At 35.8% G+C, this 15,913-nt stretch overlaps 1 protein-coding gene across 16 annotated transcripts in view; it reads right to left on the reverse strand.

Annotated features, from left to right (window-relative positions):
* MKLN1 (muskelin 1) overlaps positions 1-15,913 on the reverse strand; it is a 396,990-nt gene that overhangs the window by 81,856 nt on the left and 299,221 nt on the right. For 12 of the 16 annotated variants that reach the window (XM_086395594.1, XM_086395595.1, XM_086395597.1 and 9 more), the window contains one exon: positions 3,698-3,810. The exons of the other annotated variants lie outside the window; for them this stretch is intronic. In XM_086395594.1, the coding sequence (XP_086251720.1) occupies positions 3,698-3,810 (113 nt within the window). The remainder of the gene's footprint in view (positions 1-3,697; positions 3,811-15,913) is intronic. 16 annotated transcript variants of the gene reach the window in all.

Here is a 15,913-nt window from a genome sequence, read left to right on the forward strand (position 1 = left end):
TTTGGTTTGGTATAATAAAATATGTCAACATCTGAAGACCTGACTAACTCACAGAACCAATATTTTTCAAGTGACCATCACACAAGTAAAAAAACAAGCACAGGAAAAAAGATATATTCAAAGAGCAACACAGATCAGTGGATTTTACTGTAACAGAATACAAACCATTAGCTGATGAGGTCTCAGAGTCTATAGTGCAATTACTTTTAAGCAGCAAACAACAATTTGTCAATATGGAGTATAAGATCAAAAAAGAATATGTGCTATTACATAAAAAGGCTACACTTAAAATACTATTAAAATACTACTAATAATAGTATTAATAGTCTTTCCAAGAATATATAAATGTGAGGTCCAATTTTCTTCATATATTTTACGTAAAACAGTCTGTTATAAAAGATGACATGCACAAGAGCATATGAGAATCTAGCTGTCTTCCACTAAGATAGATATTAAAGATATTTATAAAAATGCAAAATTAAAAATATAATTTGTTTTGAACCAATAAAAACTTACATGCATATATACATGAACATTTAAAATAATTATTCTAAAAGCTGAGCCATTCTACTATCTTTCAATCTACTATGTGTTATTGATAGGGTACTTAATCTAAATAAATTAAATTACTTTTGTGTGTGTGTGTGATTCAATATTTTTATAGATTCTACTCCATTTAAAGTTATTACAAATTAACGGTTCTATTTCCCTATGCTGCACAATATATCCTTGTTGCTTAATTATTTTACACACAGTAATTCTGCTTTTTAATTGTATATTATACTTTTTAAAAAATACGCACTGAGGTATCATTAAATAATAAAACTTGTACTTACTGTACTAATTTTGTAGAAAACAAAATTAGATATATGAACCTCTTCAATTTTGGAAGGAATAAGCATTTTGCTAGAGCCATATATCCTCATTCACTTCACTAATGAAACAAAGGTTTTTAGGTATTTAAATTAAGTAAGTAATAATAAACTATAATAAATCTTAATTCCAATACTGGATAATCAATTTACCTCTACTGACTTGAAAATAACAGAAAAGTGTTCTCAGCAAAATAATCTACTATTAATTGCATTCTAAATATTTCTTAGAATATTACATTAATATTACTTTTGAGGACCCCTATAATTCCCCTCTCCTGCCAAAGCAGCCACTCTCCTGAATTTTGTATTTATCATTTCTTTGCTTTTCTCCAGCATTAGCTTTTTATCTAACTTATCTGAACTATTTACTCACTACAGAGTAACCATCCATGCCATAAGGAATTCAGAGTTTTCACTGGGAAACAGAAATATAAACTAATCATTGTAGTAACCCACTCAAGAAATTTAAGGGGTTAAGTGGTCACACCAAACGAAGCTTCCAATTCTGGTTGGGGAAGTCAAGAAAGGCTTCACAGAGGAACTGGAGTGTGAACTGTGTTTTAAAGGGTAAGTAGGCACACACTCGGAGAAGGCGATGGCACCCCACTCCAGTTACTCTTGTCTGGAAAATCCCATGGACGAAGGAGCCTGGCAGGCTGCAGTCCATGGGGTCGCGAAGAGTCAGGCACAACTAGGCGACTTCACTTTCACTTTTCACTTTCATGCACTGGAGAAGGAAAGGGCAACCCACTCCAGTGTTCTTGCCTGGAGAATCCCAGGAACAGAGGAGCCTAGTGGGCTGCCGTCTATGGGGTCGCACAAAGTTGGACACGAATGAAGCGACTTAGCAGCAGCAGCAGGCATACACTAGGTAAAAGCTGAGTACATGGTTGGAGCAGCCTCTGTTAATTCCAAACAGGGAAAGAACAAATTGCATACCAAAGAATACAGGTGAGAATGTTGAATAATTCTAGCAACTACAAGTATGGCTAGCACAGTCAAATAATGAGGCTAGAAAAGTAGATGGGGACCAAATCATGATGAGAAATTTGAAGTTTTCACACTAAGCAAATAGAACTAAGGTAGATAAACTTCTTTATTATTGTTGTAGCTGTTATTACTCATACTTCCCTGATCCATGTCCCTGGGTAGTGCCGCCCATCGGCCATAACTGTGGATTTGATCACATGACTTCTTTTGGGAAAATGGGACAATAACAAATTTAATGACGCACATACGTCTACATCATCCCCCCTGCAGCCTTGCCCCTACATGAGAATAAGACTCATGCTAGCCAACAAGAAGATGAGTGGCTATGCAGAACACACTCAAATAGTCCCAGAAGCTAGTCTAGACTAGAGACAGTCAGCTGACTCTCAACACATGAGTGAGCCCAGTCAACCTACAGACTGGTGAACAAAATACTTATTATTATATGCCACTAAAGTTCTGTGGGTACTTGTAATATATGGAATATATTGTGATATATAGAATGCAGTAGATAACTGAAACAGACTGAGATTAATTATAGGGCTTAAGCAGAGATGCTATGTGGCCCAAAGAAAAAAATTTTTTAAAGACTATGTTAATGAATGAAGACTAGGTTTGGAATCAACAATGGAGGCAAAAAAAGTTTAAGAAAGAAACCACAAAGCTGAAAGGAATAGAGAGGAAAAAATGTCTGAAACTCAGTATTGGGTGCTAGAACTGGTGGAACTTAGGCATTAATTCGACGCAATTCAGTGAAGAGAAAGGATTTCAGGATGAATTGTAAACTTCTTGCAAAAACAATTCAGACACAATCAACCTAGATTTAAAATAGTTTAAGAGCAATAAGAAAGGTATTCTTTTAAGATCTGCCTTTGTATTTTTGAGGAGAGAAATAATCATTTCAGAAAATGGTACTTAATACTGAAAAGGCAAAGGCCGTTTTTACAGGGATAATAATAATTTTAAGACCTCTTTAGAAAGATTAAAAAATACTCTAATGATTAACAAAGGAACACACCAAGTAAGCAAGAATCCAGTTTCCTAAGATGAAAAACATAGCACCAGAGTTTTAAAAAAATGGCCTTCCTAGATTAAAACTAGTGGCTTTGAATTAAGTCTTTTCTTCTTCTTTTCATTTGCTGTTACAATTGTTTTTAGTTTATTTTTCACCTTGTAATCTAAAACTGCTTGGATGGAAAAGTACAATAAAAAATTCTACAAAGATATTAAAAAAAAACATGAATATGTGCCTTCTAGCAGTGTATAATTAATTATACACTTATTTAATTCAAAATCATAAATTCAAGACATTCTATTCACTATGGAAGTTTTATGTGTATATGCATCAATAGACTCACTCATGAATACATATAAACAATTTTAGTTAAAAATAAAATATCTACCATTTGTGGAAACTGATAATATAGTCAAATATGGAGGGGCCAAAGTAGCAAGATAGTGAGGAATCAAAAGCACGTATTTCCAGAGGAAACAAAAATAAATGTACAAAATAAGAGTAGAGGTGACACAAACATGAGAAAAAAGATGGTTTATACAGTTACATTTTAACTAAAATGGTTAAAATCTAAGTTATATTAGATACCCATTTCTATTTATCTCTATAATATAGACTTGTTCATGTAACTGTAGTTCAAGAACCTGCTATAGAAGCTGGAATGCAAGAATACGTAAGCCAAACTTGTCACCACAAATTCTTCTGCTACCACTGCTGACATACATTAGAAAAGAACACAAATCACTCAGAAAGAGAAGTGTATGCCCACACCCCTATCGTAATAAAGATGGGTGAGAACTCAAGTCTGAAAACTTGCCTCTTTCTCAGTGTCTCTAGAGATACAAGTCCACTGGTTCTCTTTCACACTGTACGCCCAGAAGTCAGCAAGATCTTGCGTTCCATCCCAGCCACCAAACAAATAAACAGTCTCTGTGAAAATTAGAAAAATATGTTTAAAAAAATAAACTTAAGAACAGAATTTAAGCAAAGGCACCCACTTTAGCCATTGCTTCTAAGATCATTTAAGAAGATTCCTCTAAGTAACCTTAAAAATGAAATTTTTAACTGGTAACATTCCAAAATAAATACTAGTATTTCCTAAACATAAGCATATGGAAAGGCTGCTGCAGAACCAGTGTTTTGATAGATTTATAAATATGAAGGTAACTAAGAGGCATCCCCTAAGATTCTGATTCCAAAGGTCCTTTGTGAGTAAAAAGAGGCAGTACTTTGACAGTATCCAAGGGGAATCTTGATGAGCAGCCAGTTTAGGATCTTCTGTGTTAGGCCATGAAAAGTTTACATTTTACCAGCTTCTCAACAATGCAGCTTCAGAGTCTTTAAAAAAAAAATTCCAGAGGAATATACAGTGTGTAAAAAAAATTCGCAGTAAAACTGTTTTCTACTACAATATCAAAAACAATAGTTAGAACTAGCTGAGTTGAAGTTAGATATCTTAAGAATAAAGTGATGCATAGCCTTGATATTCCCATGGAAACTGGGGGAAATTACTGTCAATATATTGTGGTAGATTTAACTCCTCAGAAATCAACTTTTAAGTCATTCCAGGTATCCTGAAAATTTGATTTTTTCTAACTCTGAAATGTCTATTATATCTATGGACTTTATCATGTGCAAAACATTTCTTGCTCAGAGACTAGTGAAAATTTTTATATACAACACTGTGAATCATTCACTTTCTTTATAAAATAATAGTACCTTTCTTTTCTTCAAATATTTATCTCCTTTGTAAATATCTTATGTCTACCGGTTATACATACCTACCACTTTTTTAAGTTAAATACTATATTACAGGAAACTATAAAGCCATCTACTCTCTAACTGACATGACCCAAGCCTATATATATGGAGACTGTCATCTACATTACATCCTACCATGAAGGGGTAAAATGCAGAGTGCATATGGAAATACTGTAACACTACTTAAGAACATTCCTGCCATTCATAGAGATATCTTATAAGAGATTTTTGTCATGTTTTCAAGTAATTTCAAACTCTAAGTGAATCTTCTAAGTGAAAGAACCTAGAGGAAATCTTAAACAAAGCTGCTGGATAAGAACAAACCACTGGAACCGTTCTAATCTAACTTAGTAATCATGTATAGGTCACTTCACTTGCCTGGGTCTTGGTTTTTTCATTTATAGAACTCTTAGTGTGGTGATACAGATTTTCAGATATAAGTTACACGAAAACATTCTGAAGACTGTTGTCAAGCATGAACAGCATTTCTACCTTTAAAACATGCATACACACACAAAATACTTTGTAGTTACTAAGCACCACAAATGCAATAAAAATAGTATCATTGTATCTGTTTCCATGTCTAACTTAAGTACCTAGAACACTTTCGGTTCTGTACAAATGTGAAACAGTGGAATGGTGCCACCTCTCAGAAATACAAAACAATCCATTCTCATTAGTTAAGTAACACTCTATTTCCCAAATGAAACACAGTAATGCCCAGATACTGAAAATTTTACAGGAAAAAATTTAAGAATTTTCATCTGACATAAAAATTATTTGCCAAACCCCATTAGATTCTAAAGCCTGGAGAAGGAGAGGGTATACAACTAAAACAGCAATAGCAATTGACCTTTTGTTTTAATGGTGTTTCTGGGCAACCTCTGGATAAGGTTACCCTGGTTCATTAACTTTAATAACCTTTCCTCTTGGGCTCTGGGTTCTCAATGTTCTTTCTGAAAAGCAAGTTTCTTTGTACGCATAAATTCTCACAGCAGAGAAAACCCACATTTCCACAACAGCCTCATTGATAGCTGAGCAAAATAAAATCTGGCACAGAGCAAAGCATCCCAAGGGAATTAATCCAAGATGTCATTCTTGTTTGTGAATGCTTTGTGGTCCCAGTTAAAAGTTTAATAGTAAAATTGAATGAATCAAGATAGAAACAGGACCTTCTGACATACCTGAATGAAATGCATAACACAATTTTAATTAAATCATCTAATCATTTAAGTTAAATCACTCGGAGATAAAAATATCTAGAAATGAACACCAGCAAAAATATTATTTAACACATAAAGAATAAAAAAACTTTTAAAGATTATAGAAATAACCAGCTAGAACTGTAGTGAGAAGAAAGCAAAAAAAAGGAAATATTATTTGCAACATGGCAGTAGCTTGGTTTACTGATGTCTACTCTCATGTTTATAGGTTACATAACAATTCACGTGCAGCTCAATATCAGGAAAACAAACAACCCAATTAAAAAAATGGGTGGAAGACCTAAGCAGACCTTTGTCTCAAATGAAGACATACAGATGGCCAATAAACACATGAAAAGATGCTCAACATTGCTCATTATTAGAGAAATGCAAATCAAAACTACAATGAGGTATCACTTTATACCAGTCAGAATGTCCATTACCAAAAATATCTACATACAATAAGTGATGGAGAGAATGTGGAGAAAAGGGAATCCTTTTGAACTGATGGTGGGAACATAAATTGATACAGCTACTATGGAGAACAGTGTGGACATTTCTTAAGAAACTACGAATAAAACTACTCTATGATCCAGCAATCCCATTACTGGATATATACCCTGAGAAAACCGTAACTCAAAAGACACATGTACCCCAAAGTTCTCTGAAGCACTATTTACAACTGTCAGGACATGGAAGCAACCTAGATGTCCATCGACAGATGAATGGATAAGGAAATTGTGGTACATATATACAATGGAATATTACTCAGCCATAAAAAGGAAAGAAACTGGGTCATTTGCAGTGATGTGGATGAATCTAGAGACTGTCATAAGTCAGAAAGAGAAAAACAAATATCGTATATTAATGCACATATATGGAATCTAGAAAAATGTAACTGATGAACCTATCTGCAGGGCAGGATAGAGACGCAGATGTAGAGAATGGACTTGCAGACACAGTAAGAGAAGGAAAAGGTGGGACCAACTGAAAGAGTAGCACTAGAACATATACACCACCAAGTATAAAAGAGCCAGTGGGAAGCTGCTACATACAGCACAGGGAGCTCAGCTCAGGGCTCTGGGATGACTTCAAGGGGTAAGATGGAGGGATGATAGGGAGGCTCAAGAGGGGGGGAATGTTGTTGTTATTCAGTTGCTAAGTTGTGTCCAGCTCTTTGCAACCCCATGGACTGCAGTACACCAGCCTTCCCTGTCCTTCACTGTCTCCGGGACTTTGCTCTAACTCATGTCAGGGAAGGGATATATGTATACGTACAGCTGATTCACAATGCTGTACAGTAGAAACTAATACATTGTAAAGCAATTATCCTCCAATTAAAAAAGAAATTTTTAAATAATTCATATACATGCATAGGGTAGTAAATCCTCCTCAAGCAGCAGCCCTTTCTCTATTGTCTTTTCTTAAAGGAGCATAGGCTACAGAGACTATTTCTCCCAGACGCATGGGAATGTTCAGTCAATATTTTCTCAGTACTAACCCGAATTGGCAAGACGCTTTAGAGAAAAAAAAACAAACAAAGATGACATCGTCTCTACCCTCAAGGAGCTTACAATCTAGTGAAGAATATAAAATGTTGACGCTCCCATACTTTGGCCACCCATTAGGAAGAGCCGACTCAGTGGAAAAGACCCTGATGCTAGAAAAGATTAAAAGCAAAAGGAAAAGGAGGTGGTAGAGGATGAGATTGGAGAAGGCAATGGCACCCCACTCTAGTACTCTTGCCTGATAAATCCCATGGACGGAGGAGCCTGGTAGGCTGCAGTCCGTGGGGTCGCGAAGAGTTGGACATGACTGAGCGACTTCACTTTCACTTTCATGCATTGGAGAAGGAAATGGCAACCCACTCCAGTGTTCTTGCCTGGAGAATCCCAGGGACAGCGGAGCCTGGTGGGCTGCCGTCTGTGGGGTCGGCACAGAGTCGGACACGACTGAAGCGACTTAGTAGTAGTAGGGGATGAGATGGTTAGATTGCATCACCAACTCAAAGAACATGAATTTGAGCAAACTCCAGGAGACAGTGGAGGACAGAGGAGTAGTAGTCCATGGGGTCACAAAGAGTCATATGCAACTTAGCAACTTAACACCACCAACATAAAACAAGTACATAAATCACCACAATGCAACATAGACTAAGTGCCATAAGAAAGGTAAAAGATCACCATGAGAGTTCACAAAAGGAAAGGGACCCAGGAAGATTTCATGGTGACAAGTGGTATCTGACCTATGCATCAAAAGGTGGCTTTGTTGACAGAGTGAAAGAAAGAGAAGAGGACTTTTTCAAGTAGGGTACAAAGTAAAATAAAGGTATAGAAACAGAAAAAACACACAAAAAGTGTTTTAAAAGACACAGAATCTAAAGCCAGGCAGACCTTGAATGATATCGCAGCTCTACCACCATGGCTGTGGAACCAACACCACATTCCTTAACCACTGGTTTCCTCAGCTCTAAAATTCTATTAGACAGAATACCTATCTCATAAAGTTATCACGAGAATTCAATAATGCACGTACCATGGTGAAAACTGTGTGATGAATAAACACACTGTTCATTTTAAAAGAACAAAAAAGGTAGTGGAATATAGTTAAGTTATAAAGACAGGCAGCAGACAGATCATGAAATGGGATAAACGGCAACATAAATGTTTTGAACTTGACTCCAGACAGTATGAACTTCCCGTGTAGGTCAGAGGTAAAGAATCCTCTGGTCAATGCAGGAGATGTGGGTTTGGGGGTTCAATTCCTGAGTCAAGAAAACTCCCTGGAGAAAGAAATGGCAACCCACTCCAGTACTGTTGCCTGAGAAATCCCATGGACAGAGGAGCCTGGTGGGCTACAGTCCATGGGGTCACAAAAGAGTAGAACACAACTGAGCGACTAAACAACAACTACACACAGTATAGATCCACAGAAGATCTTATGCAAAGATGTGACATGGTCAGATCTGAACCTGCAGCATATGGACTTACTAAAAAGGATGAGCCAAGAAGCAGATTGGGAATAAAGTGATCAACAATAGCCAATGTTAAAGATATCAAGCCAATTTCATTCTCAGAGACTAAATGGATCAATCACCAATCAGTCATTACTTCAGCCACAAAAGTTAAAATGCAGCCATATTCTTTGGCACAGGTCTTTTTCGATATCAGTACTAGATAAACCCTACAACTACTCACTACCAAAAGTACTAACCTATACATCTCACATACACTACAAATAAGGTAGAAATGTTGTCACATCAGTGTCTTCACACCATTTTGCACAAAGAAGCAAGCTTTTTATTTTACAAGCCCAACTTCAGTATCTATCCTCCTCTGATTCTTAGACTATGCTAATTGCATAATCCTCCACAAGATGGCACACTACTATTCGTAATTAAATCAATTTTTCCACTTTGAAATAGTACAGAATGCATATACTAAGGACTGACATACCATGGGCCCAATTTCAGATAAAAATCTAATGTCATGCAGCTGTATTTAAAATGGATAACCAACAAGGACCTACTGTATAGCAGAGGAACTTTGCTCAATGCTATGTGACAGGCTGGATGGGAGAGGAGTTTGGGGAGAATGGATACATGTATATGTACAGCTGAGTTCCTTCAGCGTTCACCTGAAACTATCATAACACTGTTTGTTAATTGGCTATACCCCAAAACAAAATTAAAAAAAAATTTTTTTTAATTCAAGTCTCAAAAAGAAGAGGGAAGAGGAGGGTTAGTAGCCTTGTAAAAGAGGTTAGCTTAATTTCTAGTGTAATACAATAGAAAAACAAGTGAAATTTTTTAAAAAGCTTTTAAGAAACACAAACTTATATCCAAGGTTAAATGAACTCTGTCAGGACATTTAGTTTATGAGTTTAATCCCTCTGAAAATGTAGCTAAGACCTTAGATTGACATGAGAATTTTTGAAGGGAGGAATAAATTAGAAGGGAAAAAGATACTTTATGTGCTCTTTAACCTTACTTTCTTCAGCCATTCTCTTGAACGCTCAAGACCCAGCAGATTATCAACTGGATTCATCTGTCTCTCTTTAAAAAGAGCTATATTTCTTACGTAAAGCTATGATTACAAAACTACAGACTGATCTTTTGGGTTATTTCAACATAGTGCAATTTCCATGCTAAAAGGTTGTATTTTCTGCCTATGACAATATACTTTATACTAGGGCTATATTTTAGAATTCCTTTCTGATAACCATATGAAAGAAACAGATTTGTGTCACATGTAGTTATAGAAATATACCATCACATGTAGTTATAGAAATACAGCCATATGAATGTATTTGTATTTAAAAACTAAAGCCCATGTTTACCTACTTTCTTCAATGGTTTCTTTAAAGAATATCAAGGAAAATCATTATGTAGAATTTAAAAAAAAAAAAAAAGAAGAACTTTACATATACAGTATATAGAACAGTCAGGTTCAGATTTCCATAGAAGGCTCTTTCCAGCAACTTCTTTAACTCTTTAAAAGATATCAAATACTGGGGTTTTGCCTAAATCTTATCACCTATTCTGCTTAAGTCAGAAAAAGGCTGGTAATGTACGTTCTTAAAATTCAATGAGAGTTGAACAAAGAATTGCCTGGTGCAATGAAGTTTTCATCTGGACAGACTTCCACTCTGAAGCAAAACAGACATGTCTTTTCTGTCTTTCTATTCGCCTTATTTTATTCAGACTTGAAACACAACTCAGAGTTGAAGAATGTAAGTGGAAAACTGCCAGGTGTAGGAATTATGATCAATAAAATTGACATGCTCTTCCAAGTAGGACAAAATACAACATTCCTTCTCTAGTAATAACAACAGAATTCACTTAGAAGAAAACTTTGAAAATTAGAGTAAAATTTGTGCCTCCATGTACTTTTAAATTCTTAGAGCTGTAGCAAAATTGAAAAAAAAAAAAAAAAAAAGATCTACAGACTGAAAAAGGAAAAGAAAATTTAAGGACTATTACATTTTTAATATTTAAGAAAACAAGATACATGAAACACGGGGAATCAATAATTGCTCCGAAATACAAGTCACTTCAAAGAAGCTGAAATAAGCTCTATGAAGTTTTAGTCTAGTTAAATACCTGGCACACTGCAATCACTCAATAAATGTTAGCAATTATTAAGAAAGCTGTTGTTCCTTACTCTTTATATCTGCAATAGCTTTTAATAAGAATGTAAAGGAATTAACTATCCTTTTCAATTTCACTTTATGGTATTTTATAAGTGAAGTTATATACTTTATTACTATTTATATATTTAATACTTGCTAAGGTCTCAGGATTTAGCTCACATCTACTGTGTTTTCTCTTTTCTGCTATTATACTGGAGATTTTCATTGTATCTTCAGCATAAGAATCTAAGAATCACCAAGGTAACAGCAACATAAACACAGGCTTTGGAGCCAGACAGTCCTACAGACCCAGGTTCAAATCCCAGCTCCACAGCTCTGGACACAACATCACCTATTCTGTATAATGAGGATTATCTACCTTTCCAGTAGTAAATAAAATAAATGAACATATTAAAGTTCTAATCCCAACCTCTACATATTGTAGGTATTCAATAAATATTACTCCTCAGGTTTGAAGAAAACGTTTTAGTCTAGTGAAAATGTTCTTAACTCTTTGATGATCTGAATTCATGGATTCTCTTTCAGAAAAATGAATATGCAAACCAAATATTACACATAATTTCAACAGATTAAGAGCCCTGTTCAGGAAATCTTCAAAATGCGTATTTAAAATAAGGACTGGACTTCTCCATACTTCATTACGTAGGCACCAACTTTATAAAGACAGAACTTCTGGTTTCTTCAAATTCTACTTGAGGAAAGTCACAACCTACCTAATTCTTACGAGAAAGTTCTTAAAATGATTTTCAGTATTTTTTTCTAAAAATATGAAAGTATACTTATAGTTTCCCTTACTTTCTAAAACATTAGTAAGGGCAATATATACAAAAGATGAAACAAATATACTGAAATAATACTGGTTAGAATGTGGAATTACGGGTGAGATATTTTTTTTCCCTTCAAAACTGCTTGCTTTAAATTGCTTTTCAAAAATTTTTAATCTGCTTAAAAATATTTCCACTGTGAGATTACATAAAAAAAAAAAAAGACCTCTAAATTTACATCAAATTCTCTCAGAAGAACTAATAAGTATGTATTTGTATGTTAATGTTGCATATAAATAGTATGTATTTATATTATAAATTATTTTATTTAACTCCCACAAATCAATTATTCCTATTTTAATCATCATCATAACTCCTTCAAGATCAAACAAAAAGTCAGTGGGAAAAAAAAAATCAGGATTGAAATCCAGATATGTTTAACAAATACACATACACACTTCCCTCCCACAAACTCAACCTCCAACCACTACATCTGATTGTTATATCAATAAGATTGTACTAGAAAAGGTTCTTTCTAAGACTTAACAATAAATGCATCTTAGAAGATGATTAAAATCAACCTAATGGTAGCAGTTATAAGAATACATAATGAAATAAAGTATATGAAACCACCTTGGTAAATTATGCTTTTAATTTTCTAATAGAAATAGAAGAATTTGTAGAGAAAAAAATCCCAAAGATATCCCAGATTCTCTTACACTCAAATTAAATCCAGAAAGCACCAAATGTTACCCTAAAAAAACACAAAGTCTATAAAACATTTTATTTTTCTACCTAGATCCCAAGGTAGTAAACTACAGCTGTAAGATAATATAGTCTATATACAGAACAATCATCAGAAATTTTAAATATATTAGAATAAAATCAATAACGTAAATTCACCTCAAAAATATTAGCATATTAAACAAACGGCATCATGACATGATCTACTCACCAAGGTTTAAAGCAATGTAAGAATGTAGTTTCTAAATAAATATCTTTCTTTCCATTCAAAGGAAAATGGATTTCAAAATTTTGATTCAATTCAACAAATATTTAGTACATACTCCATACCAGGCTCTGGGGCCACAAAAATAAATAATGCAAGATTCCTCTCTCTCCCCTCCTCGGCCACAATAAGACTACTGGGGATGGGAGATAGAAAGGAGAGAGCAATGGGACACATAACACCTACCCAAGCAATTCTAAAACAATGTGGAAATCACTATAGTAAAAATAATAGGATGAACAAAGTTCTATGCAAACACAAAAAAGGAAATGATTATTCAGCCTGGACCTGTCTTCTGAAATACAAAATAATATATCTAACCACTTATCAGAAATATCTACTAGGATTTGTAGATGACACCACCCTTATGGCAGAAAGTGAAGAGGAACTAAAAAGCCTCTTGATGAAAGTGAAAGTGGAGAGTGAAAAAGTGGGCTTAAAGCTCAACATTCAGAAAACGAAGATCATGGCATCTGGTCCCATCACTTCATGGGAAATAGATGGGGAAACAGTGGAAAACAGTGTCAGACTTTATTTTTTTGGGCTCCAAAATCACTGCAGATGGTGACTGCAGCCATGAAATTAAAAGACACTTACTCCTTGGAAGGAAAGTTATGACCAACCTAGATAGCATATTCAAAAGCAGAGACATTACTTTGCCAACAAAGGTCCGTCTAGTCAAGGCTATGGTTTTTCCTGTGGTCACGTATGGATGCGAGAGTTGGACTGTGAAGAAAGCTGAGAGCCGAAGAACTGATGCTTCTGAACTGTGGTGTTGGAGAAGACTCTTGAGAGTCCCTTGGACTGCAAGGAGATCCAACCAGTCCATTCTGAAGGAGATCAGCCCTGGGATTTCTTTGGAAGGAATGATGCTAAAGCTGAAACTCCAGTACTTTGGCCACCTCATGTGAAGAATTGACTCACTGGAAAAGACTCTGATGCTGGGAGGGATTGGGGGCAGGAGGAGAAAGGGACGACAGAGGATGAGATGGCTGGATGGCATCACTGACTTGATGGATGTGAGTCTGAGTGAACTCCAGGAATTGGTGATGGACAGGGAGGCGTGGCGTGCTGCGATTCATGGGGTTGCAAAGAGTCGGACACGACTGAGAGACTGAACTGAACTGAACTGAACTAGGATTTGTAACTGGAATCTCAAACTTAACCTGTCTGAAATCAACCTGCTGAACAATGGACCATATTTAATCCTCTTTTTCCACCCATCTTAGGGAAAGGCTATACTATTTTCCCAATTAATCAGATCAAAACCTTGAGTTATCCTTTACTCCTTTCACTCACTCATATCCAGACTGTCAGTAAATCCTGTCAGCTGTATGAGACATCTTCAAAATACACCCAAAATTTGATTAATTCTCATCACTATGATCACCACTCTAGTAAATTCCAATGCTAACATTACTTCTCTGGTAAGAACTGCTTCCTAAAAGGTCTCACTACTTCTGCCCATCATCTAATTTGTTTTGTTAAAATGCAAAGTCAAGTATTAACAGTAACATTTCTCAAAGCCCAACAATATTTCTCATTAATCTCTCACTATGAATAAAGGTTAAAGTTCTTACAAAAAAACAACACAATCTCCCATCACCACCTCTCTGACTTTATTCCCTATACTCTCTTCTTCACCCACCACCTTATACCAAGCAGCATATAATCTGGAAAAAAAAACAAGAGTAGAGGAAAGGTTGGCAAGAGTTTACTTTGTAAACACTATTATTTCAATATGAATACCACTTACACAGAGCAAGAAATTTCATTTGAAATTTTATATGAATACCAGCAGTATTTACTTACTGTGGAATGTCAAAACTTATGAGGTATTTTAATCCTTTAAAAAATAAATAGGTAATGAATCTTCCCAGAAAGCTCCACAAACTCAGACAAAAATATTACATACCATTTCAAGAGTATCATGGGCCTCCTTAGAGCCCACTTATGAAGCCTCATCTAAGAAAACAAAGAAATACCAAAAGAATAGAGCATGGCAATAAAAAGGACTATAGACAGCAAGGCTTAGCTGAAACAAAAGATTGAGAATGCCAGGGCATAGAAGTTACTAGACTTTTGAATGGGATTTTAAAAATTCCTTTTGTTTTCTCTTGATATAGCAGATTCCTGGATTACCTACCTCATAAGCAAACACATGTTTAAACTTAACCTAAACCACAATTCTAGAATCTTATGAAAGTACAAAGGTTTTTCTGACTTGGTTGAGTCCTAGGCATCTTGCCTTACTTTTATCTCTGTTTCTAGACACCTGAATCCTCAGAAGCTGCATTCCTCCTCTACCTCAATCTGGATTCCAATCCTAACTGCATCACTAGTTTATATGTGTGTGCATGTGCATATCAGTCGCTCAGTGGTGCGTGCGTGCGTGCGTGCATATCAGTTGCTCAGTGGTGTACGACTCTTTGCAACCCCAGGGACTGTAGTCTGCCAGGTCTGTGTGTGTGGTGTGTGGTGTGTGTGTGTGTGTGTGTGTCAGTCGCTCAGTGGTGTCCGACTCTTTGCGACCCCATGGACTGTAGTCTGCCAGGTTCCTCTGTACATGGAATCCTCCAGGCAAGAATACTGGAGTGGGTTGCCATTTCCTTATCCAGGATATCTTCCTGACCCAGGGATTGAACCTGGGTCTCCTGTGCTGGCAGGCAGATTCTTAACCACCTGAGCCACCAGGGAAGCCCTAAATTACACTATTAAAAAAATGACAACTTGTTATCAACAAAAATATGTAAAGGAATAGGTCACTGGTACTGAAGGTAACATTAAAAGAATTCTAAGTTGTTCAGTGCTAGTCAATGTTAGCATTTGTAAGTATGTGTGTATATATATGTATATGTATGTATGCATATATGTGTGCTGCTGCTAAGTCACTTCAGTCGTGTCCGACTCTGTGCAACCCCACAGATGGCAGCCCACCAGGCTACCCCATCCCTGGGATTCTCCAGGCAAGAACACTGCAGTGGGTTGCCATTTCCTTCTCCAATGCATGAAAGTGAAAAGTGAAAGTGAAGTCGCTCAGTCATGTCTGACTCCTACTATGTATGCATGTGTATATGTGTATATATATATGTGTGTGTATGTGTGTATCTCAAAAGGAAGAATTCCTCACCAATAAGTTTTACACA

This window comes from Bos grunniens, chromosome 4 (assembly GCF_055505025.1).
Source record: "Bos grunniens cultivar Pamir isolate PY7600 chromosome 4, Bosgru_T2T1.0, whole genome shotgun sequence".
Classification (NCBI taxonomy): Eukaryota; Metazoa; Chordata; class Mammalia; order Artiodactyla; family Bovidae; genus Bos; species Bos grunniens.